The sequence below is a fragment of the Dryobates pubescens genome, chromosome 31 (genome assembly GCF_014839835.1).
Source record: "Dryobates pubescens isolate bDryPub1 chromosome 31, bDryPub1.pri, whole genome shotgun sequence".
Lineage (NCBI taxonomy): Eukaryota > Metazoa > Chordata > Aves > Piciformes > Picidae > Dryobates > Dryobates pubescens.
Window position 1 is genome coordinate 3,773,982 of NC_071642.1, and position 22,860 is coordinate 3,796,841.

Genomic DNA, 22,860 nt, shown 5'->3' on the forward strand with positions numbered 1-22,860 from the left:
CCACCCCCCTCATGGTGCTGAACTTGTTCCTGACATCCAATCTAAATCTGCTCTGCTCCAGCTTAAAGCCATTGCCCCTGGTGCTGTCCCTGCAGGCCTTTGGGAACAGACTTTCCCCATCCTTCTTGTAGCCTCCTTCAGGTCCTGGCAGGCTGCTATTAGGTCTCCCTGGAGCCTCCTCTTCTCCAGGCTGACCACCCCCAGCTCCCTCAGCCTGTCCTCATAGCAGAGCTGCTCCAACCCCCTGAGCATTCTCCTCTGGACCCTCTCCATCAGGTCCAGGTCCTCCCTATATTGAGGGCTCCAGAGCTGCACACAGCACTGCAGGTGAGGCCTCAGCAGAGCAGAGCAGGGCAGAATCACCTCTCTGGATCTGCTGGCAATGCTGCTTTGGGTGCAGCCCAGGATGGAATTTGCCTTCTGGGCTGCCAGTCAGCACAGGCTCCTTGGGCAGAGAGGGATTCCCTCACCCATGCTCCCCTCCCAGCATGGGCCTGCCCCCCACTGCCAGGCCAGGGACCCTGTTCCCAACAGCAGCTCTGCCCTGGGGAGGGCAGGACAGGACAGGTTGGGGCTGCAGGGGCCTTACCAGGCAGCATGGTTGCAGTTCTTCAAGGAGAAGTCATAACTATCCTCCCAGTGCTTCTTGGCTTCCTCAGGCAGCACCTGCAGAAGAAACAGCATGAGAGATCTTCCACTGCCCCCCAGGCAGCCAAGACCTGAATCACAGAACCACAGAGTGGTCTGGGCCAGAAGGGACCTCCAAAGGTCATCTGTCCAAACCCCTGCAGGCAGCAGGGACATCCTCAGCCAGGCCAGGTTGCCCAGATCGAGTCCAACCCTCCTGCCAAAGCAGCACCCCCCAGGGCAGGCCCCAGAGGAGCACATCCAGATGGGGCTTGGAAGGCTCCAGAGAAAGGAGACTCCACAACCTCCCTGGGCAGCCTGCTCCAGGCCTCCAGCAGCCTCACACCAGAGAAGTTTCTCCTCATGTTGAGGTGGAACCCCCTGGGCTCCAGTTTCTACCCACTGCCCCTTGTCCTGGGGTTCCAGCTTGCATTCCTTGCCCCTTGTTCCTGGCTCCTCCTCCTTACCCCCCTACCCTTCAGGCATCTCTCAGCATCACCAAGATCCCTTCTCAGGCTGCTCTTCTCAGCTCTAACCCACCCCAGATCTCTCAGCCTTTGCTCCAGGGCTGGCAGTCAAGAGTGCAGAAGGGGTTACAGCCAAAACCCTTCCCGACAAAGGCAGCCCCGAGGCTCCTCCCGGCGGAGAGCTGCAGCTCCACCTACCCTCCGGTACTTCTTCTGCAGGCTGTCCAGGCTCTCGGGCTGGCTCTGCTTGCCGATGTTGGGCTTGTAGAGGATGAAGTTCTTGCCCCTGCTCTGCTCTGCCAGCAGGCAGGTGTGCTTGCTGCCTCGCATCTGTGGGGGCAGAGCTGCTGGTTATGCTCACAGCTTCCCTGCCCACAGCTCTTTAACTCCCCCAGCTCCAGCCTCCAGCATGGAGGTGTTTGGAGGTTATCTCCCAGCCCCCAGCAAAAGGCTACAGAATGAACCAGGTTGGGAAAGACCTTCGAGGCTATCAAGTCCAACCTCTCACCCAGCACCATCTGATCAACTCAACCATGGCACCAAGGGCTTCATCCAGGCTCTTCCTAAACACCTCCAGGGATGGGGACTCCACCACCTCCCTGAGCAGCACATTCCCATGGCCAATCTCTCTTGCTGGGAAGAACTTCTTCCTAACATCCAGCCTGAACCTCCCCTGGCACAGCTTGGGACTGTGTCCTTCTGTTCTGGTGATACTTGCCTGGGAGAAGAGCCCAACCCCCACCTGGCTACAGCCTCCCTTCAGGGAGTTGCAGAGAGCAAGAAGGTCTCCCCTGAGCCTCCTCTTCTCCAGGCTAAGCAACCCCAGCTCCCTCAGCCTCTCCTCACAGGGCTGTGCTCCAGACCCCTCCCCAGCTCTGTTGCCCTTCTCTGGACACCTTCCAGCAGCTCAACCTCTTCCCTGACCTGAGGAGCCCAGAACTGGGCACAGGACTCCAGGTGTGGCCTCAGCAGTGCTGAGCACAGGGCAGGATGAGCTCCCTGCTCCTGCTGGCCACACTGCTCCTGATCCAGGCCAGGATGCCCTTGGCCTTCTTGGCTCCCTGGGCACAAAGGTCACAGGTGGACCTCACAGAGGCACAGCAGAGACCCTCCAAGCTGAGCTGCCACCTTGGCAGAGCCCAGGGACCTACCTTGAGGGAGAGGTAGAAGCCATCATGGGATCCTGTCAGTTTCAAGGACTTCTCATAAGCCTCCTCCCACTTCAAGCCTCTGTCCACGCTGATCTGAGGAGGGACAAGCAGAGGACTCTGTCACTTCAGGGGCAGGACAGTGTCTGCCTCACACATCTCACCCTCAACACCAGCTTGGTGCTGCTGCAGCCCAGAACCAGACCCAGGCAGAGCCCTCCTGGGTACAGCAGCCCTGAGCCCCTCAGGCCAAGGCCTCTCCTTGCCTCCCAGCAGCAGCCACCTGCTCCTGACCAAGGCAGGTGTGACACAAACATGACAGCAAGGCCCAGGGGCAGGGAGCCAGCCTCAGGCTGGGAAGCACTGGAGCAGAGTGGAGTGCCAGCTGCCTACCTTGTAAAAGACAACCTGCCCATCCTGAGGGTGCCCAGGGGTCAGGAAGACCTCCTTGCTCTCCTCGTAGATCTCATCCACTCCTGGGGCCAAATCTGCAGGAGGAGAACAGACCAAAAAGGGCTCCAGGAGAGACTTTGGACAAGGGCTGGGAGGGACAGGATGAGGGACAATGGCTTTAAGCTGGGAGAGAGGAGACAGAGTGGAGATGAGGAAGAAATTATTGCCAGTGAGGGTGGGGAGAGCCTGGCACAGGCTGCCCAGGGAGGCTGTGGCTGCCTCCTGCCTGGAGGTGTTCAAGGCCAGGCTGGATGAGGCCCTGAGCAAGCTGTGCTGGTGGGAGGTGTCCCTGCACATGGCAGGGGGGAATTGGAGCTGGATGATCTTGAAGGTTCCCTTCCTACCCATTCCATGCCTCTATAAACCAGAACCCTGCTGCACCACCTCCAAGAGGCCAAGCCCTGTGCTGTGTGGGGACACAAGAGAGGGCCACAGGCACAGTGCAGCCTGCACAGCCAGCAGCAGGGGGAGGGAACAGGGAGCTCAGGGGTGCAGCACAAAGGTCTGGGCCCCCTCTCTTTCTCCATACCTAGGATGCCCATGTCATATTTGCCTTCCTTCTTGTCCTTCTCAATCAGATAGTCAAAGGTGTCAGAGAAGTACTGGAAGAGGAGGTTCTGCTTGTCCACCTCCAGCCCCAGGATGCGGTTCAGGAACTTGGTGATGGAGCAGTCTGCAAGGGCACAGCAGCTCAGGGAGTGTGGTGCAGCTGGCCATGGAGCCCACCAGCATCCTCCCACCCACCCATGAGCCACCCACCCATGAGCCACTCACCCACGAGCCACCCACCCACTCAAGGAGCCACGCACTCAAGGAGCCACCCACACAGTCAGAAGCCACCCACCCACCACCCATGAGCAACCCACTCAAGGAGCCACCCACCCACTCAGAAGCCACCCATCCACTCAAGAGCCACCCACCCAACCAAGGGTCACCCACCCAAGGGTCACCCACCCAAGGGCCACCCACCCAAGGAGCCACCCAAAGTCCCTCCCAGATGCACTCAGGCACAGGAGAGCAGCCCCAGCTGTGGGCAGCTGCTGTAGGCACTGTGGCCTGCAGGGTGGAGGCTAAGGCCTACAGGACCCTCCCCAGCCAGAGGGGTCTCAGCCTGGGGGTGGGAATTGATGAGCTCAAAAGGTCTCTTCCAGCCCAAACAATTCTGTGGTGCCAGGACCCCCTCAGCTCTCTGGGCAGGGTGAGCTTGACACAAACCTTTCTCCACTGAGACCATGCCATACTTGGTCTGGTTGCAGAAGATGCCCACAGAGATGAGCCCCTGCTTCATTTCTGGAAGATCAGAGCACAGCCTCTGTCATTTGGGGGTTGTCTCCTCCCCAGCTTCCCTGCAGAGCTGCTTCTCTTCCACACCTCTCTGCTCCTTGCTCCACAGCCAAGTCTCTCCCAGCCCTGCTCACCCCCACGCCTGGCAACTGTGGCAGGCATCTGGGTGGCCACCCTGCCACCCTCTGCTGAGCTGCCAAAGCCAGAGGAGCTGCTCCCTCCCTCCCTCCCTCCCTCCCACCTCCTGCTTGGCATCCCAGCCCTGACACCAGCCCAGGGAGCTGCAGAGCTGGGGATGTCCTTACCATGGAAAAATGCAGCTTCACCTCTCTCATAGCTCTTGGGCACAGGAACTCTGTTCTCAGTGTGGTTGAGGATGGTGGACAGGACCCTGTCCAGTGCTTTAGCTCCATACTGTGAGAGGAGACAAGAGCCACACGGGGGATGAGCCTGTGCTGAGGGTGCCACAGCACTCCTGGGGGCACTGCAGTGGAAGCCCCAGCCCCCAGGGATGCCACCAGCCTGCTGGCTGTGTGTCAGGGGCCTCCCCTGTCCCTCAGTGACCTGCTGAGGCCCAAGCCCCTTCCCAGCTCCCCGTGGAAGCACCTTCAAAGATGCACAACCCACTTCCAGCCCCAGTTCCGGGCACTGGACCTTGCAGGGTGCTGGCTGCTAGGCCAGATCCTGCCTGCAGATGCCAGCAACGTTCTTCCTGCCTCCTGCTGAAGGCAGCTTCGAGCCCTGCTGGGCTCAGGCAGCCCAGGAACAGCTCCAAATCACCTTGTTCTCAAAGTTGTACTTGCTGAGGTCCCTGGACTCGGTGGCCCGGCGGTCCCCGTGAGTTAAGGCACCCTGGGGAGGGCAGAAACCGGCTGTTAGCTGGCACACAACACCAGGGAAGGGTGGCCAGAGCCAGGGCAGGTGCTGGGGGGGAAGCAGAGCTCCTCTGGAATGTTGAGATTTCCCCAAAGGCAGTGAAGGAAAATGGAACCAACTCCATCCTTCCCTTCAGCCTTTCATCAGCTCTCCGGGACCGGGTGGGGGAATTCCAGCAGCTGGAGTTGGGTTCTGCTTCTCCTAACCTCCTCCTAATGCCTTAGGTAGGTGTTCACAGAACCCTAGAATGGGTTGGGTTGGAAGGGACCTTCAAGATCAGCCAGTTCCAACCTCCTGCCACAGGCAGGGACACCTCCCACCAGCCCAGGCTGCTCAGGGCCTCATCCAGCCTGGCCTTCAACACCTCCAGGCAGGAGGCAGCCACAGCCTCCCTGGGCAGCCTGTGCCAGGCTCTCCCCTCCCTCACTCTCAACAATTTCTTCCTCACCTCCACTCTCAGTCTCCTCTTCCCCAGCTCAAAGCCATTGTTCCTCATCCTGTCCTTCCCAGCCCTTGTCACAAGTCCCTCCCCAGCATTCCTGGAGCCCCTTCAAGGTCCTGGCAGGCTGCTCTGAGGTCTCCCTGCAGCCTTCTCTTCTCCAGGCTGCACAGCCCCAACTCTCCCAGCCTGGCCCCACAGGGGAGGTTCTGCAGCCCTCTGACCCTTTCCTTTCCCAGATCCCAGGATGCTAAAAGCCTTCTGCCTCCCTTTGCTGGAACCTCTCCAGCCCCAGGCCTGCTGGAGGGAACACTGCAGGGGGAGCTCCTCAGTGGGACCTGGAGCTGACAGCTTCCTGCCTCTGCTGCAGGACACTCACCAGGCTCTCCAGGCGCTTGGCCACGATGGATGCAAACCTCCTCTCCCCTGCCAGCTCAGAGATAAGGAAGACATACTCTGGAGCAGAAACCTGGTTGGATCTGTGTGTTCGACCTGCAGGGAGGTGAGAGGAGGGGAAAGGAGAGGTTGGCCCAGCCAGGCTGCCAGGGGAAGGGAAGCTGAGCAGCAGGAGGGAGCCAGAAGAGCTTCCCATGGCCTGGCTGCTTTGCCAAGGAGACTTCTCTTTGGTCACATTCATCACCCTGCTGCTGCTGCTGAGACCTGGGCAGAGCTGAGTTTGTAGCCCTGACTCCCTGGGGCTGAGGAGCTGACTCCCCAGTCTGAGCTGGGCTGTGCTTTAATTCCTCTGTGCCCACTGAGGAACTGTCCCTGCCCAGGCTCCCCCAGAGCACACTTCATGAGCTCCCAGGGAGGGCTCTCACATACAGGAGAGTTAGAATCACAGAATCAATAAGGTTGGAAAAGACCTCAGAGGTCATCAAGTCCAACCTGCCACCCAGCACCTCATGACCACTAAACCATGGCTCCGAGTGCCACATCCAATCCCCTCTTGAACCCCTCCAGGGACTGGGACTCCACCACCTCCCTGGGCAGCACATTCCAATGGCCAATAATTCTCTCTGTGAAGAACTTTCTTCCCCCTTCCCACACCACAAACCACTCCTGAAGTGAGCACAAAGCTTCCCCACGTGAGAAGTCAGCCCCAGGTGCTCTGTGCCCTGGCAGGACACGGCGGGCACCATGCCCTGCGAGGCACCCACAGCTCAAAGCTCCCTGGCAAGAGGAAGGAGCCCAGCCTGAGCAGCCACTCAGCCCTGTCCCTGCCCAGGGGCCACATCATGTCTGAGCCATGCTGAGGGCAAGGGGAAGGTCACCAAGCAGCCCTGGGCCTCACCAAACTGCTGTATGGCTCTGTCTGCGCTCCAGGGCAGCTCCAGGGTCATGTGGACTCGGCGCCGCTGGTTCCTGACCCTCCTGTCGGCCTGGAGAGAGATCCCTGAGCTGGAGGCCTCGGAGATTATTGCTACGAGCTGAGGGAGACAGGCAGCAGGTGAGAGAGGGCAGGGAGAGACCTGCACACCCCCAAAAGGCCCTCAGCAAACAGCCCAAAGCACAGCACTGCTGCCCCTGGGGGGGACTCGGGACTCTCTGTCACCTTCGCAGATGGCATCGCGCTGGCAGGGAGCCTCCAAGGGCAGCTTGGCCAAGCCCCTGCAGGCAGCAGGGACAGCTCCAGCCACAGCAGGCTGCACAGGGACACAGCCAGGCTGACCTTGGATGTCTCCAGGGATGGAGCCTCCACCACATCTCTGGGCAGCCTGTGCCAGTGTCTCCCCAGCCTCCCTGTGCAGAGCTTCCCCCTGATGTCCAACCTAACCCTGCCCTGCTCCAGTTCCAAACCGCTGCCCTTGGTCCTATCCCCACAGCCCCTTCTGCACAGTCCCTCCCCAGCCTGCCTGCAGCTCCCTGCAGACATTGCAATGCAGCTCTAAGGTCTCCCAGGAGCCTTCTCTTCTCCAGGTTGAGCAAACCAAGCTCTTACAGGCTGCCTTCACAGGAGAGGCTCTCCAGCCTTCTGACCATCTCTGTAGCCTCCTCTGGACCTGCTCCAGCAGGTCAGACAGAGCTGCAGAGCTTTGCTGGCCTGAGGCTGGCAAGTGACAAGCAGAGGCACCCTCCCTTTGCTTCCCCTCTCAGCTCCTGTGCAGCTGTTTGGAGGCTTTCCTAGAACCCCAGAATGGTTTGGGGTTGGAAGTGACCTTAAAGCTCCTCCAGTTCCAACCCCCCCAGCCGTGGGCAGGGACACCTCCTACCAGCCCAGGCTGCTGAAGGCCTCATCCAGCCTGGCCTTGGAGGCATCCACTTGGTTTCAGAGACTCACAGAATCAATAAGGTTGGAAAAGACCTCAGAGATCCCCAAGTCCAAGCTGCCACCCAACACCTCCTAACTCACTCAACCATGGCTCCCAGTGCCACATCCAATCCCCTCTTGAACACCTCCAGGGATGGGGACTCCACCACCTCCCTGGGCAGCACATTCCAGTGGCCAATTCCTCTCTCTGGGAAGAACTTTCTCCTCACCTCCAGCCTAACCCTCCCCTGGTACAGCTGGAGACTGTGTCCTCTTGTTCTGGTGCCAGTTGCCAGGGAGGGGAGGCCAACCCCCAGCTGGCCACAACCTCCCTTCAGGCAGCTGTAGGGAGCAGTAAGGTCTGCCCTGAGGCTCCTCTGGTCCTCAGCTTGACCCTGGCTCACCTTCTCCCCCTTCATGAACCTCTCCTTCTCCTTGAGGTTGACGTGGTCTATGGAGAGGCCTTGCTCGGCGCGGGACTCGAAGAGGACGGAGCCGTCAGGCCTGCAGACCACGCGGCCCTTGCGCCCTGTCATCTGCACAGCGGGGAGAGAGGCTGTCAGGGGGAGCCCTGAGCCTCCTGAAACCACATCCACACACTCAGACAGTCTGCCTTGGAAGGGACCTCAAAGCTCAGCCAGTTCCAACCCCCCCTGCCACGGGCAGGGACACCTCCCACCAGCACAGGCTGCTCAAAGCCTCATCCAGCCTGGTCCTGAGCACCTCCAGGCAGGAGGCAGCCACAGCCTCCCTGGGCAGCCTGTGCCAGGCTCTCCCCAGCCTCACTCTCAACAATTTCTTCCTCATCTCCAGTCTCAGTGTCCTCTTTCCCAGCTCAAAGCCACTGTCCCTCACCCTTGCCCATAGTCCCTCCCCAGCTCTCCTGGAGCCCCTTCAGATATTGCAATGCAGCTCTGAGGTCTCCCTGGAGCCTTCTCTTCTCCAGGCTGCACAGCCCCAACTCTCCCAGCCTGTGCCCACAAGGGAGGTTCTCCACCCCACTGATCATCTTGGTGGCTTCCTCTGGGGCCACTCCAGCAGCTCCAGGTCCTTCTTGTGCTCCAGGGGCACCAGAGCTGGAGGCACCAGAGCTGGAGGTGCCACTCCAGCTGTTCTGTCAGGGGAGCAGAGTGCAGGGGGTAGAATCACCTCCCTCCTCCTCCTCCTGCTGCTGCTCACACATCTCAACAGCTCTTTCAGACTGCAAGGAGAAGAAACCCTCCTCCAGCAGGAACTCCTTTGGCTGCCCCTCTTTCTTGTCCCCCCCCAGTGCCACCCAACCACGCTCTTGACTTTGAGCAGTACCTCAGCCACGTGCTCTGGGCCCCCAAAGTGATTGATCAGTTCATCCAAGGTATTGAGAGGTAGCTCTTTGCCCAGTGCTTTTACTTTGGCTAGGAGGTCCTGCTTCAGCTTCTCCACGTGTTCCAGTTCCCTCAGGCCATGCATCTCTTTCTGGGAAGGCAGCAGGTGAAAGTTACCTGCAATGTCAAACCCAACAGTTTAGAGTCACCTGGTAACTGTGAACTGGGGGGTGGGGGGGAGAAGGAGGAGAATAAGCCCCAATGGGAGAAAAATAGAAGGGAAAAAATACCCAAGAAGTCCCCAAGGGTTTCTGGGGGCACCACCTGGTGAGCAGAGAGACCCTGACTTGCCATAACAGCTGCTGAGAGTGGGGTGAAGTCTCTCTGTGCTTCCCTGGGGCATGGGGAAACAGCCTCAAGTTGCAGCAGGGAAGGTTTAGGTCGGACAGGAGGAACAATTTCTTCCCCCAAAGGCTTGGCCAGGCCTGGCCCAGGCTGCTCAGGGCAGTGGTAGAGTCCTCATCCCTGGAGGGGTGGCAAAGCCCTGGAGATGTGGTGCTGAGGGCCAGGGGTGTGGTGCCCTGGCAGTGCTGGGGTGAGGGTTGGAGTGGTGGTAGCTGGCTCCTGAAGGGTGGTAGCTGGCTCCTGGGGGGTGGGTGGCTGGCTGGCTCCTGGGGGGTGGTAGCTGGCTGGCTCCTGGGGGGTGGGTGGCTGGCTCCTGGGGGGTGTTTGGCTGGCTGGCTGGCTCCTGGGGGGTGGTAGCTGGCTCCTGGGGGGTGTTTGGCTGGTTCCTGGGGGGTGTTTTTTTCCTGGCTCCTGGGAGGTGGTAGCTGGCTCCTGGGGGGTGGGTGGCCGGCTCCAGCTGCACCCCCATGGGACTGGGGGCCAAAGTGACTGTGGCTGGCAGGTCCCTGCAGCAGGGCTCCCCAGGCTGCTGCTCCACCTACCCCTGTCCTCGGCAGCGAAGCCGTTGTAGGTGCGCTCCACGAAGATGACCTCGTCTGTCTCAAACAGGGACTCGGGGGAGGAGTTGAAGTCGCTGTCCAGCCCCAGGTCAGAGTCGGTGCTGCTGTCATCACTGATCTTGATGACCCCCACGGGGTCACACAGGGCCTTCAGAGCCTTGGGGCAGCGACCCCTCTGCTTCCCTGCCAGGGAGAAGGAGCGGCGTCAGGGGCCGGCCCCCGGCCGCGGCGGGGCGCAGAGCAGCGAGGGCCAGCTCGGAGAGAGGAAGAGGAGGAGGAGAGCCCCCAAACCGGCTGAGTTTGCCCCAAAGGAGAGGCTGACCTTGGAAAGACAGAGCCTTAGGGTGGGGTTAGGGGCAGTTAAGGAGGGAGGGAGAGAAAGGAAGAGAGAGAAAGGAAGAACGAGGCGGTCTCGATCAGGGCTGGAGGTGGCTGCACACGTTGGGATGGCCACAGAGCAGGCTCCAGGCAGAGCTGGCTCCTCAGGGAAGGAGCCTGCAGGGCTGCCTGTGTGCAGGACACAGGCAGCTGCCAGTGGTTTGGGATGTTCTTGGCTTCCAAGCAGAGCAAGACATGCCCCTGCCCTCTGAGAGGTTCCCAAACCAGCCTGCACTTGCTGCCCTGCAGCAGCAGCCAGGACAATCTCCACCATCTGCCAGTGCTGCTGCTCCCTCTTCCCCCTTTCCCACAGCCCACTGGAGAAGACATCCCCAAACTCTTCTTACCTGCAGCCACAGCCAGTAACTTGGCAGGGAAGGGATCAGCTCTCCCCAGGACACTGCCATGCTCTGGGTCCAAGAGCTTGGCAGGGAAGGGATCAGCTCTCCCCAGGACACTGCCATGCTCTGGGTCCAAGAGCTTGGCAGGGAAGGGATCAGCTCTCCCCAGGACACTGCCATGCTCTGGGTCCAAGAGCTTGGCAGGGAAGGGATCAGCTCTCCCCTGGACACTGCCATGCTCTGGGTAAGGGGCAGTGGAGAAACTCTCCTTGCTGCAAGAGGGTTCAGCCATGCAGCCAGAACCTCTTGAGCCACCTGCTCCCTGCCCCAGTCTAGCCCAGGAAGCAGCTGGGGGCAAGGGGCAGAGCTGCTGGGCAGGGGGTGGTGGCAAGGAGCTGACTGGGCTGGGGAAGTGAGTTAGGGGGAAGGGGTTGGGGGGAAGGTGAACGACCTGGAGCTGTGCAAAGTGAAACCAGGGCAGAGCGGCAGAGGGCAGGGAGCAGGGAGCAGGGAGGAAGGCAAAGCAAAAGCTGAGTGGCTGGGGGGAAGCAGCAAGGCAGGAGGGCAGGGGCTGGGCAGTGGAGTGTGCTCTTACTTTTTCTTTTACTGCCAGTTCCTTTTTCTCTCTTTCTTTTGGTTGAAGGAAAGTGCTTCTGAATTAGGGAGAGAAAGACGCCTCTGAAAGTAAGATGCAAAATTTATTCTAGCTACCAGGAGCACCTGAGGGCTTCATCACCAAGCAAAGGGGCAGTGGAGACAGCACCACAGGCCATGAGAGAAGGGTGGGGGGAAGGAAAACCTGCACTGCAGCTCCTGGGGGGGGTTCATCAGCTGCTGGTAGCACAGCAGCGGCCGCTCAGCCCCCACCGAAGGGCAGGGCTGGCACCGGCAGGTCCTCAGCCATGGGCTGAGCTTGCTGAGGGGAGGGAAAGCTCTGGAATGCCAGGGAATCATGGAATGGGTTGGGTTGGAAGGGACCTTCAAGATCAGCCAATTCCACCCCCCCTGCCACGGGCAGGGACACCTCCCACCAGCCCAGCTTGCTCAAGGCCTCATCCAGCCTGGCCTTCAACACCTCCAGGCAGGAGGCAGCCACAGCCTCCCTGGGCAGCCTGTGCCAGGCTCTCCCCAGCCTCACTCTCAACAATTTCCTCCTCATCTCCACTCTCAATCTGCCCTCATCCAGCTCAAAGCCATTGCTCCTCATCCTGGCTCTCCCAGCCCTTGTCCCAGCTCTCCTGGAGCCCCTTCAGGTCCTGGCAGGCTGCTCTGAGGTCTCCCTGCAGCCTTCTCTTCTCCAGGCTGAACAACCTCAGCTCTCTGCCCTTTGGTGGAGGAGACTCTGCCCCAGCAGCAGGGCAGACCCTGGGCTCTGTGCCACCATGTGGCAACCCAAAGGCCTTCACAGAGCAACTAATGGCATGCCACATCCCTAGAGAAGAACCCCCAACAGTAACTCCCAGTGTTCCCAGCCCCTCTCCAGGCTCTGACAGCAGAGCCTAACATCAGGCTGTCCAACAAGTGCTCCACCAAGTCTTCTGATGGCCAGGACATAGTCCTGTGTGGCCATGAAACAGCAGAGTGACAAAATGTGGACACTGGGGGGGAGATTTCAGGTGGATGGAGGGAAAAAGCCAAACTCAGAAGAGGTGGAAACCAAAGGTCCCTACCTGGGGAGCAAAGGTTTGACTGCTGACCATGGTGGGTGGGGATGAACACCCCCAAAGCAATGAGGAGGCTGAAAGAGCTCTGGGTGGAAAACACAAACTGCTGAAAGCAACACCTGAGGGCTATGGAGATGACAGTTGGCTGTGTGAGGCAAAAAGGGAGGGCTGGGGGAGCAGGGAGGGAGCTCTGAGGGCCTTGGTGTGAGGGGCTGGAGGGGACAGAGGCAGCAGCACTGCCTGCCGGGGCAGAGCCCTGCGAGGTGACTGCAGCTGCACGGCACCAGGATGGGTTCCTTCCTCTCAGCTCCTGAGGCAGCAACTCACTGGCAGGCCTGGAGCCTCCCTGCCACGACATCTCCTCCCTCCTCTTCCCAACACTGCCCTCCCTGTGCTCCCTGGGAAGCAAGGGCTGGGCTGGCATCCACTCCCTCAGCAGCCCCTTTATTTTTAACCCTGCTTCTCGGCATCCTGCTGCTGCTTCCCAGCACACTGCCCTCCAGAAAGCCCCTGCAGAGCTGCACAACCAGGAGGCCACATCTGGAGGCTCAGCAGCTGCCAAGGAGACACTCAGTTAGCTGGCCAACACTGCTGGGCAGGCAGCTCTTGCCTCTAGGACTGGGGACAGAGTGGAGCAGGGGGGTTGTGTGATCTGGGGATCACAGCTAAGCAAAGCTCAGAGCCCCTGGAGGCCTCTTGACAGAGCTCCCCTGAAGTCTGTGCCATGAAACCCAACCCAAGAGACCAACTCCATCCCAGCAGTGCTGGACCTGCCCTGCACACTGCCACCAAACTGGGGGCTGTAAAGGGAATGGACCTGGAGACAGCAGAGTGCCACAGAGCAGCACAGTCCCTCCTGCCCCCCTCCCCCCATCAAAGAGAGGAGGAAAGCTTGGCCTGAAGTTGACACAAGCTGCCCCTGGCACCTCTCAGGGCTTTCACTGCTGGGGAAAGTCACTTCCAAAGACCAGAGGAGCAGCCCTGTCACCTGCAGAGCAGATGAGACCCAACTCAGCTGGTGGCCCAGGCTTTTGTCACCCACTGGGCACCTTCCTGGGACTCTGAAAGCCACAGAAGTGGGGGAGGCACATCCTGAGAGGGCAGCCTCAGGGAATTAGGGAATGGGTTGCAAGGACCTTCAAGATCAGCCAGTTCCAACCCCCTGCCATGGGCAGGGACACCTCCCACCAGCCCAGCTTGCTCAAGGCCTCATCCAGCCTGGCCTTCAACACCTCCAGGCAGGAGGCAGCCACAGCCTCCCTGGGCAGCCTGTGCCAGGCTCTCCCCACCCTCACTGGCAACAATTTCTTCCTCATCTCCAGTCTCAGTCTTCCCTCTCCCAGCTCAAAGCCATTATCCCTCATCCTGTCCTTCCCAGTCCTTGTCACAAGTCCCTCCCCAGCTCTCCTAGATCCCCTTCAGGTCCTGGCAGGCTGCTCTGAGGTCTCCCTGCAGCCTTCTCTTCTCCAGAACAGCCCCAACTCTCCCAGCCTGTCCCAACAGAGGAGGCTCTCCAGCCCTCTGCTCATCTTCATGGCCTCCTCTGGACCTGCTCCAGGAGTCCTTCAGGCACAGCCACCTGGGAACAAAGGTGACACAACCAGGACCCTGGACCTGCCTTGGCCATGTGCTGAAAGCCAAAGGTGGCCAATCTAATCTCCTTGGAGCACTCACTCCTTCCTCCTCCTGTCCCAGCAGTGCTGCCTCACTTCTATCACCCCAACTGCTGCAGCACCTGAGCTTCCCTTGCTCATTTCTTCAGTGGCAACAGCTCCACTTTCCAGAGCGAGACCCACACAAACCACCTCTGAGTCACCTTCCTGCCTCTCCTACACCTGCCAATTCTTTTCAGACCAGGCTGTTCAGGTAAGTTTGGGGCCCAGGAGACTTCCAAGCCCAGGCCCTAGCTCAGAAAGCTTCACTGAAGCACCAGTGCCCCAAGGACCTGCTCGGTGTCCTCTCCAATCCCAGCCTGCGCAGGGCCAGGCCTTAAGGAAACTGCCAAGAGCTGCAGGTGAGGAGTGGCCCCAGGGCAGGACTCTTCCCTTCAGCACATCTCCAGCTTCCCCCCAGAAGAAAAGCAGGGATCTTGAACTCACTCTGCAGCAGACACAAAGCAGTTTAGGTGCCCATCATTCTCATCCAGGACTTCCCTGGTGCGAGCCTCCCCGGTGGACTGCAGGCCGATGACGATGCACTGCGGGGGGACACGAGGGTCAGCCACAACAGCTACAGCCCCAGGGGATGGGGGTCACAGTCCCAGGCACACAGTCCCCATCCCAAACTGATGGTGGGCCTGTGGTGAAGCTCCTTGTGGAGCTGAAGAAGCCTCCCTCAAACCTTTCAGCATCCAGAGCCTGTCCCCCGCTCGCAGCACAGAGGAAGATTCTGGTTCCAGGCTCTGCCTCAGCCTGCCAAGTCGTGGCCAGATGGATGGCAGGGCAGAGCTGTGCTGGAGGGGAAGGCTTTGGGGCCTCTTCTAGCTCTAACATGACCCAAAACACCCTTTCAGCTCAGCCTGCCCACATCTGCCATCAATGAGCAGTGAGGAATGCCCCAGAGGATGAGGCCACGTTAACTCCCCAGTGCCATTCCTGGCCACTGCTCTTCCTTCTGGTTGATGTGGGAAGCAAGTCAGCCTCAAAGACCTTGGGAACTGCTTCCAGGTCAGGCTCAACAGTAATTCATAGAACTCCAGAAGGCACAGAGCTGGAAGGGACCCTAAAAGGTCCCACAGGGGGACATCTCCAACTAGAGAAGGTTGCTGGAGTTGCCATCAAGCCTGACCCTGAATGTCTCCAGGGATGGAGCCTCAGCCACCTCCCTGAGCAACCTGTGCCAGGGTCTCCTCACCCTCCCTGTGCAGAGCTCCCTCCTGATGTCCAACCTAACTCTGCCCTGCTCCACTTTCAAACCATTTCCCCTCAGCCTATCCCCACAGCCCCTTCTGCACAGTCCCTCCCCAGCCTGCCTGCAGCTCCCCTGCAGTGCAGCTCTAAGGTCTCCCTGGAGCCTTCTTTTCTTCAGGTGGAGCAGCCCCAACTCTTTCAGCCTGGCTTTGTAAGAGGCTTCCTTGAAGCTCCTGAAGGAGACAAGGAGCCAACATGTGCAAAGGCAGCAAAGACTCCCTCAGAAGCCCCCAACCCATCAGGATTTATCCAAGACTCTCCTACCAGAACATCCAGCAAGCTCCTCATGGTCTCTCTCTGCTTTCACTCCTCTTTGGCATGGCCAAACCAGCACCAAGCTGCTGGAGCCTCCTCCTGACGTCCAACCTAACTCTGCCCTGCTCCTTATCCTATCCCCACAGGCCCTTCTGAGCAGCCCCTCCCCAGCCTTCCTCTGGGTCCCTTTCAGATACTGCAATGCAGCTCTAAGGTCCTTCCAGAGCCTTCTCTTCCCCAGGCTGAACAGCCCCAAACCCCCCCAAAGCCTCGCGGGTCGCGGCCTCTCCACCACCACCCGCTCAGGCGAGCTGCTGCTGGCTGCTCCATCTCGTGGCACCTGGCTCTGCCCCCTCACCTTGTCCTTCTGCAGCTCCTCCTTGGCCAGCTCCACGAGCCTCCTGACCTTGGCAGCAATGCAGAGGTACTTGAAGAAGCGTTGGTGAGCTGACCAGAACTGCCCCCAGAGCGACTTCCGCGACTCCAGCCCCAGGCAGTCTGCCGCCTGCTGGAACACCGACAGGGCCTCTGCCCACTGCAGGCAAGGAGGACAAAGCCTGAGCTGGGCTCCCAGTTGGCCATGGTCATCACTGCCAGGCAGGAGGTGACCAGGACAGAATCCAATCACAAGACTGTTGAGGCTGGAACAGAGCTCCACGATGGCCAACACCAACCCAACCCCACCGTGGGCACCAAACCAGGGCCCCCAAGGGCCATGGCCACAGGGGTCTGGAACACCTCCAGGCATGGGGACTCCACCTCCTCCCTGGGCAGCCTGTGCCAAGCCCTGACCACTCTGGCAGCACAGAAATTGTTCCTCATCTCCAACCTAAGCTGGCACAATTCCAGGCCAGTTCCTCTCCTTCTATCACCTGAGCCTAGGGAGCAGAGCCCAACCCCTACCCCACTGCAGCCTCCTCTCAGGGAGCTGTAGAGAGCAGAGAAGCCTCCCCTCAGCCAGCTGTGGAGAGCAGAGAGGCCTCCCCTCAGGGAGCTGTAGAGAGCAGAGAAGCCTCCCCTCAGCCTCCTCCTCTCCAGAGTGAACAATTCACTGACTCAATGAACTTCTGTGCTTGCAAAGATGCAACTCATCAGATGAGGTTGTGATGTTTTTCCATAAGCTGAGCCTGCCTTCCCCTTCTGTCCTATGAACAGCCTCACTTCATGGTCAGAGCCACGTTTAGGCTCCTCAAACCCTCCCCCACACCCAGAGGCTATGTCCAAAGCCTGATCCAACCTCAGCCTCCCTGCTGCAGCAGGTCCAGCTCACCAGCTTGGCTGCCTTGTCGTAGACAACCTTGTACTGCTGATCCAGGGGGATCTCCTCGATCCTGAAGGTGACTCCAGTGAAGCTGAGCTGCCTGGCAATGTACATCCCACTGACCTTCATGTCCATGGCCACGATCTCCATTGCACCAACTCCCCTGGGGGAGCAAGGCAGCAGTGAAAGCCTCTCCTCTGTGGCAGGGCAGCAGCTCTGCACAGCCGCCTCCCGTCCTGGCTCAAGCTGCCCTCAGGCAGCACTTCCCAAACCATTTCCCTAATCAATGCTGCCCCAAAGTGTTAAGGCATGGGAGAAGGGAAGCTGGGCACCACTCACCTCTTCTCTATTGCATGCAGGAACTCATCAAAGGCTCTGAAGGGGGTGCCCTCGCCCCAGATGCCCAGGCGGCTCATGTAGATCATGTTCTTTGGCTCAGAGGCACCTGAGGGCACAGAACCAGGGCAGCTGGGAAGAGCTTTGACTCCAGTCAGCCACAGAACTCTCAAGGTTGGAAGAGACTTTTGAGATCACCCAGTCCAACCTCTCACCCAGAGCTCACAACCCCAACACTGCTGCTGAGCCACTGCCCTGGAACCGCAGCCCTCAGCACCACAGCCGGGCAGCGCTGCAGCCCCTCTGGGCATGGGGACTCCACCACCTCCCTGGGCAGCTCATGAATAGCAGCAGAGAATTGTTCTGGCTGGAAAAGCTCTCTTGAGATCATCCAGTCCCAACCAGCAACCCAACCCCACCATGGGCACCAAACCAGGGCCCCCAGTGCCATGGCCAGAGGGTGCTGGAACACCTCCAGGCGTGGGGACTCCACCACCTCCCTGGGCAGCCTGTGCCAGTCCCTGACCACTCTGGCAGCACAGAAATTGTTCCTCATCTCCAACCTAAGCCTCCCCTGGCACAATTCCAGGCCATTTCCTTGTCCTGTCACTTGATGCATGTGAGCAGAGCCCAATCCCCACCTGGCTCCAGCCTCCTCTCAGGGAGCTGTAGAGGGCAATGAGGTCTCCCCTCAGCCTCTTCTCCAGGCCCAACAACCCCAGGTCCCTCAGCTGCTCCTCATGGCACTTGGGTTCCAGGCCCTTCCCCAGCTTCACTGCCCTTCTCTGGGCCTGCTCCAGCCCCTCAATGTCCTCTGAAGTGAACTCTCAATGGAACAGCCAAGAGCCACAGTGCCAGAGGAGGTCCAAGGCCCCTTCCAAACATTACTACACAGCTGAACCACAGGCCAGGACCCAGCTCAGCTGGAGGGAAATGAGTGCAACTTGCCCCAGAGTCCCAAGCAGTGGCAGTGATAGAGCTTGGGGCAGATCCTGGCACCCTCAGCTCCCCTCTGGCACTGCAGCACCATCCACCTCTCCCTGCCTGGGCTCTCAGCCTGTGTGCCCCCATCTCAGGGGCATCCTTCAGGGCAGAGGTGAGTGCTGGCTGCTCAGGGGCAGGCAGAGGCTTACCTGTGGCACTGGCATAGACAACCCTTGCTCGAGGCAGCTTGTTCTGGAGGTCCAGCACTGCTTTGCCCATTTTGGTGGAGCTGGCATTTTTGGCTTTGTGGCATTCATCAAACACAATCTGGAGGGGAAGGGCAGCTAAGGAGAAAGGGCCTGGACCTATTTTTCATCCTGAGGACAGAAAACACAACCCAGCCTCCTCCAAGCAACTGAGCAAGCAGTGCCAACAGCAACAGGGCTGACTGGCTCCCCAGATCTGCTGCTTTTGCCCCATTCTGTGCTCCTCAGAGCCCCAGGGCACGTCCCCCTCCCCCTCCCTGCACTCCAAGGTTTGTCTTGGAATGCTGAGGGAGAAGAATGCTGAAAAGGTTCATCCCAGCCCTATTCTTCCACACTTCCCATGAATGCTGCAGCCTGTGGGGGAGCAGTGAGGAAGAGGAGGGCAGGAAACAGGAAAGGAGAAGAGTGGAGGGAGGGGAGAGGGAGGGAGAGAGGAGGAGGAGAGGGGAGAGGGAGGGAGAGAGGAGGAGGAGAGGGGAGAGGGAGGGAAAGAGGAGGAGGAGAGGGGAGAGGGAGGAAGAGAGGAGGAGGAGAGGGAGGGAGAGAGAGAGGAGGAGGAGAGTGAGGGGAGAGAGGAAGGAGCAGCAGCATGGGGGATGTGTGCGCTCAGTATCCACCACGGGCACAGCTGCTGCCAGGACCCTGGGCTGCCCCCAGGCTCTTTGTCCCCTGCTGCAGCACAGGGCCAGCAGGCAGCCCTCCCCCTGCAGGCTGGGCTGGGCTCTGTGTGTGCCAGGATACAACTCCATCAAAGTTCTCCCTGCACCAGTCCAGGATCTGCTTCAAGCGCGTGCGGTGCTGCCCTCCCGCCTGGCTCTCCCCGATCAGCGCCGAGTAGGTGGCGAAGAGGACTCCTTCTGAGGTAGCTGTGTCACCATACTTAATCTGCAGGAGGAGAAGGAGGAGCACACGAGCTCACAGCACTCGTCCCCAGCTCCCTGTGCCCGCAGTGGGTGCCCCCAGCGCTGCCCCAAGGCGGCACGGAACGGGAGGGCTCGGAAGGGAGCCCTGGGGAGCACCCGGTCCAAGCCCCCTGCCAGGGAAGGGGCACCCAGAGGAGGCCACCCAGGAACACATCCAGCTGGGGTCTGAAGGACCCAGAGATGGAGACTCCACCACCTCTCTGGGCAGCCTGCTCCAGGCCTCCACCACCCTTCAGTCACAGAAGCTCCTCCTCATGTTCAGATGCAGCTTCTGCTGGGCAAGTTTGTGCCCACTGCCCCTTGCCCTGGCACAGCCTGGTGCCACCCTCCAGCCCCCCACCCTTGGAGTATTGCCCAGCACTGATCAGATCCCCCTCAGGCTGCTCTTCCCCAGACCAAACAGCCCCAATCCCCTCAATCTTTCCCCCCCCCAGAGATGTGGCAGTGCCCCTCAGCCCCTTTGCTGTCCCCTGTCCAGCCAGTCCCTCCCACAACAAAGCCAGGCTGGGAGCAGAGCAGACAAAAGGCTGTTGGGAGCTTCTGCACTTCTCCTTGGCACCGAGGCCTGGTGCTGACAGGGGACTTCCTGTGGCTGGCCAAGCGCCACCAGCCAGTGTCAGCACATCTGGAGGCAGGCAGGGAGACGTGGAGCCCATGCTAGGACTTCCCTTTGCTGGCCAAATGAAGTCACTTCACTGCTTTCAGCAACACTTTGGGAGTGCTGACTGGGCTTGAAGCCTCCCAGCTGGCTTAATTCCTGCCAGAAAAGCCTTTCTTTTTGCCTCTCTGCCTGGGGTGGGATTGCTCCTGTTGCACTCTCTCCCCCACCTGTGATGAAAATGAAAAGGCAGGGGGAGGGAAAAAATAACCCAACCCCCCCCCCCCCCCAGGCCCAATTGGAAGCAAAGTTCCACTCAAAACCCTTTTGGTGACCAAACAAAAACCTCTTTCAGCCTCTCAACAGAGGGCAGCCAGAGCTGGTGGCCACATGGTTTCCATTCACCCCTTGAGAGGAGGTTGTTCACCACCACTGAAAGGCAGAGGAGAGAGTTTCAGCGAGCTGGCTGCTGGTGGGGCAAGCACCAGGCAAGAGGCCACAGCACAGAGGCTGGGAGGGAGCCTGTGAAGAGCCAGCACACAACTGCTGCTTGTCTCTCTGCTCCATCCTCAGCACTGAGCAACAGGGAAAGCTCTGAGCTGCTGCTCTGGGGCAATGCCCACGAGCTCAGCCCTGGCACTGAGCAGCCCCCTGCCAGGCACCAGGCTGGGTGGTTAAAGCTGCTCCCTCCCCTCACAGGCTCTGAGCAAACAGGTCCATGACCCCAGCAGTGGGAATGGCAGCCCAGAAGGGCAGAGCAGGACCACATCTACCCTCAGCAGGACTCCTCAGGTATGTCTGGAACACCTCAAGCCCTGCTGCACTTTGTCCTTGCCTGGGGACACTTCGTGCTCGCTGCAGGGAACAGCTCAGTGCTCACCCTGCAGCTCTGCAGAGCGTGGGGAACCAGCAGGAGTGTGGAGTGGGAAGAGAAGGCTGAGAGGAGGGATCAGGAGGCAGCCTGCTGCTGCTGCTCTGCTTGCTAAGGTAGAGCCCTCCACCCTCCCAGGCCTCCAGGAGAGCTTCTCCCTACCTTATTCAAAGCATGCACAGGAATGTGGGAGGCTTCGATGTCCTTCAGGTCTCTCTCAGCATCATACTTGAGATCATTGGAGACACTGAACCTGCCAAGCAAGGCTCTGGTTATCTCCTTGAGGAGACCATCAGGGCATGCTCAGTGCTGAACAGATCTCTCTAACTGTCACAACCACAGACTGCTGGGGGAGGGGGTGGGGGGTTGGAAGGAGCCTTGTGGAGAGCATCCAGTCCAAGCCCCTGCCAGGGCAGGGGCACCCAGAGAAGGTCACCCAGGAACACATCCAGGTGGGGTTTGAATGCCTCCAGAGATGGAGACTCCACCAACTCCCTGGGCAGCCTGCTCCAGGGCTCCAGCACCCTGAAAGAAGTTTCTCTGCATGTTCAGATGGAACCTCTGATAGTCAGCTTTGTGCCCACTGCCCCTTGGCCTGGCACTGGGCACCACTGACCAGAGCCTGGTGCCACCCTCCTGCCCCCCACCCTTGGAGTATTGCTCAGCACTGATCAGATCCCCTCAGGCTGCTCTTCTCCAGACTAAAAGCCTCAATTTTCAGTCTTTCCCCAGAGCTGAGATGCTCCAGGCCCAGCTCCCACACCTCAGCACAAGCTCCTGCAGCCAGCCCCTGCCTCTTCCACAAGCTGTGGGGACCCTGCAGTAAAAGCCCAACTCCAGCAGCTTGGATCTGCAGCTGGGAATCACAGAGTTGTTAGGGTTGGAAGGGACCTCAAGGCTCAGCCAGCTCCAACCCCCCTGCCATGGGCAGGGACACCTCACACCACAGCAGGTTGCTCACAGCCACCTCCACCCTGGCTGCAAGCACCTCCAGGGCTGAGGCTTCCACCACCTCCCTGGGCAACCTGTGCCAGGCTCTCACCACCCTCGTGAGGAACAACTTCTTCCTCACATCCAGTCTCAATCTCCCCACTTCTAGTTTTGCTCCATCCCCCCCAGTCCTATCACTCCCTGACACCCTCACAAGTCCCTCCCCAGCTTCCCTGCAGCCCCCTGCAGATCCTGGAAGGCCACAACGAGGTCTCCCTGGAGCCTTCTCCTCTCCAGCCTGCACAGCCCCAGCTCCCTCAGGCTGCCCACCGCTCCCCTTCCCCTGCCTGCAGGGAGCAGGGACAGGGCTGGCTCTGCCATGTCAGGGTGACTCACTCCCAGGCATGGCTGCAGGGGGAAGATTCCCATTCCACAGGCACAAAGAGAGGTGGGAAACCACTCACCCAAGGCCACAGGGATGAGTCAGCTCCGAAGCCAACATCAGCACTGAGGAATTCCTCACTCCCAGATCCAAACTAACTCCAAGGTCTTACGGGAAAAGGAGATGAAAAAAAAAACCCACCCCACCAAACCCAAAGCCCAGAGCTTACCACAGAGCTTTCTTCCTCCCTTTCAGATAGTTTTCAAAGATGATGCCTGCAACTGTCCTGCCCTTTCCAACTCCAGCACCATCCCCGATGAGGAACCCAGCTCGCTGCCCATTGGGTAACAAAACTTCATGTTGCTGGGGGAGGGGGTGGGGGGAGTGGGATGGGGAGGGAAACAAAACACAAAACCAAACCAAACAAAGCAACAAAATCAGGAAGAAGCAGCAGAAATGAAACCAATTTTGCCTCCTCTGAAGAGTTTGGCTGGGAGCTGGGGGGGGGGGGGAGCGTGGCTCAGGGCCTGCAGCCGTCCCCGCAGCGCTCAGAGGAGCGGCAGCAGGGTGGCCAAGGGTCCTGGGCAAGCTCAGGTCCCCCAGCATTCAAGATCAGCCAGTTCCAACCCCCCCCTGCCACAGGCAGGGATACCTCCCACCAGCCCAGCTTGCTCAAGGCCTCATCCAACCTGGCCTTCAACACCCCCAGGCAGGAGGCAGCCACAAACCTCCCTGGGCAGCCTGTGCCAGGCTCTCCCCTCCCTCACTCTCAACAGTTTCTTCCTCATCTCCCCTCTCCTAGCTCAAAGCCATTGTTCCTCATCCTGTCCCTCCCAGTCCCTCCTCAGCTCTCCTGGAGCCCCTTCAGGTCCTGGAAGGCTGCTCTGAGGTCTGCCTGGAGCCTTCTCTTCTCCAGGCTGCACAGCCCCAGCTCTCCCAGCCTGGCCCCACAGAGGAGGTTCTCCAGCCCTCTGCTCATCTTGGTGGCCTCCTCTGGACCTGCCCTCC

General features: G+C 59.7%; 1 protein-coding gene across 1 annotated transcript in view; it reads right to left on the minus strand.

The window, feature by feature from the left end:
• Window positions 1–22,860, minus strand: part of SBNO2 (strawberry notch homolog 2) — a 58,953-nt gene that overhangs the window by 3,047 nt on the left and 33,046 nt on the right. The window contains exons 8-29 of the mRNA XM_009900811.2: window positions 22,082–22,215; window positions 20,703–20,793; window positions 18,890–19,033; window positions 18,092–18,209; window positions 16,962–17,067; window positions 16,632–16,785; window positions 15,720–15,896; window positions 14,297–14,394; window positions 11,129–11,211; window positions 9,797–9,997; window positions 8,851–9,026; window positions 7,950–8,081; window positions 6,589–6,724; window positions 5,674–5,786; window positions 4,760–4,831; window positions 4,285–4,393; window positions 3,911–3,985; window positions 3,225–3,368; window positions 2,636–2,730; window positions 2,246–2,338; window positions 1,293–1,424; window positions 590–666 (exon numbers count right to left, since the gene is read on the minus strand). Of these exons, the coding sequence (XP_009899113.2) occupies window positions 590–666; window positions 1,293–1,424; window positions 2,246–2,338; window positions 2,636–2,730; window positions 3,225–3,368; window positions 3,911–3,985; window positions 4,285–4,393; window positions 4,760–4,831; window positions 5,674–5,786; window positions 6,589–6,724; window positions 7,950–8,081; window positions 8,851–9,026; window positions 9,797–9,997; window positions 11,129–11,211; window positions 14,297–14,394; window positions 15,720–15,896; window positions 16,632–16,785; window positions 16,962–17,067; window positions 18,092–18,209; window positions 18,890–19,033; window positions 20,703–20,793; window positions 22,082–22,215 (2,660 nt within the window). The remainder of the gene's footprint in view (window positions 1–589; window positions 667–1,292; window positions 1,425–2,245; window positions 2,339–2,635; window positions 2,731–3,224; window positions 3,369–3,910; window positions 3,986–4,284; window positions 4,394–4,759; window positions 4,832–5,673; window positions 5,787–6,588; window positions 6,725–7,949; window positions 8,082–8,850; window positions 9,027–9,796; window positions 9,998–11,128; window positions 11,212–14,296; window positions 14,395–15,719; window positions 15,897–16,631; window positions 16,786–16,961; window positions 17,068–18,091; window positions 18,210–18,889; window positions 19,034–20,702; window positions 20,794–22,081; window positions 22,216–22,860) is intronic.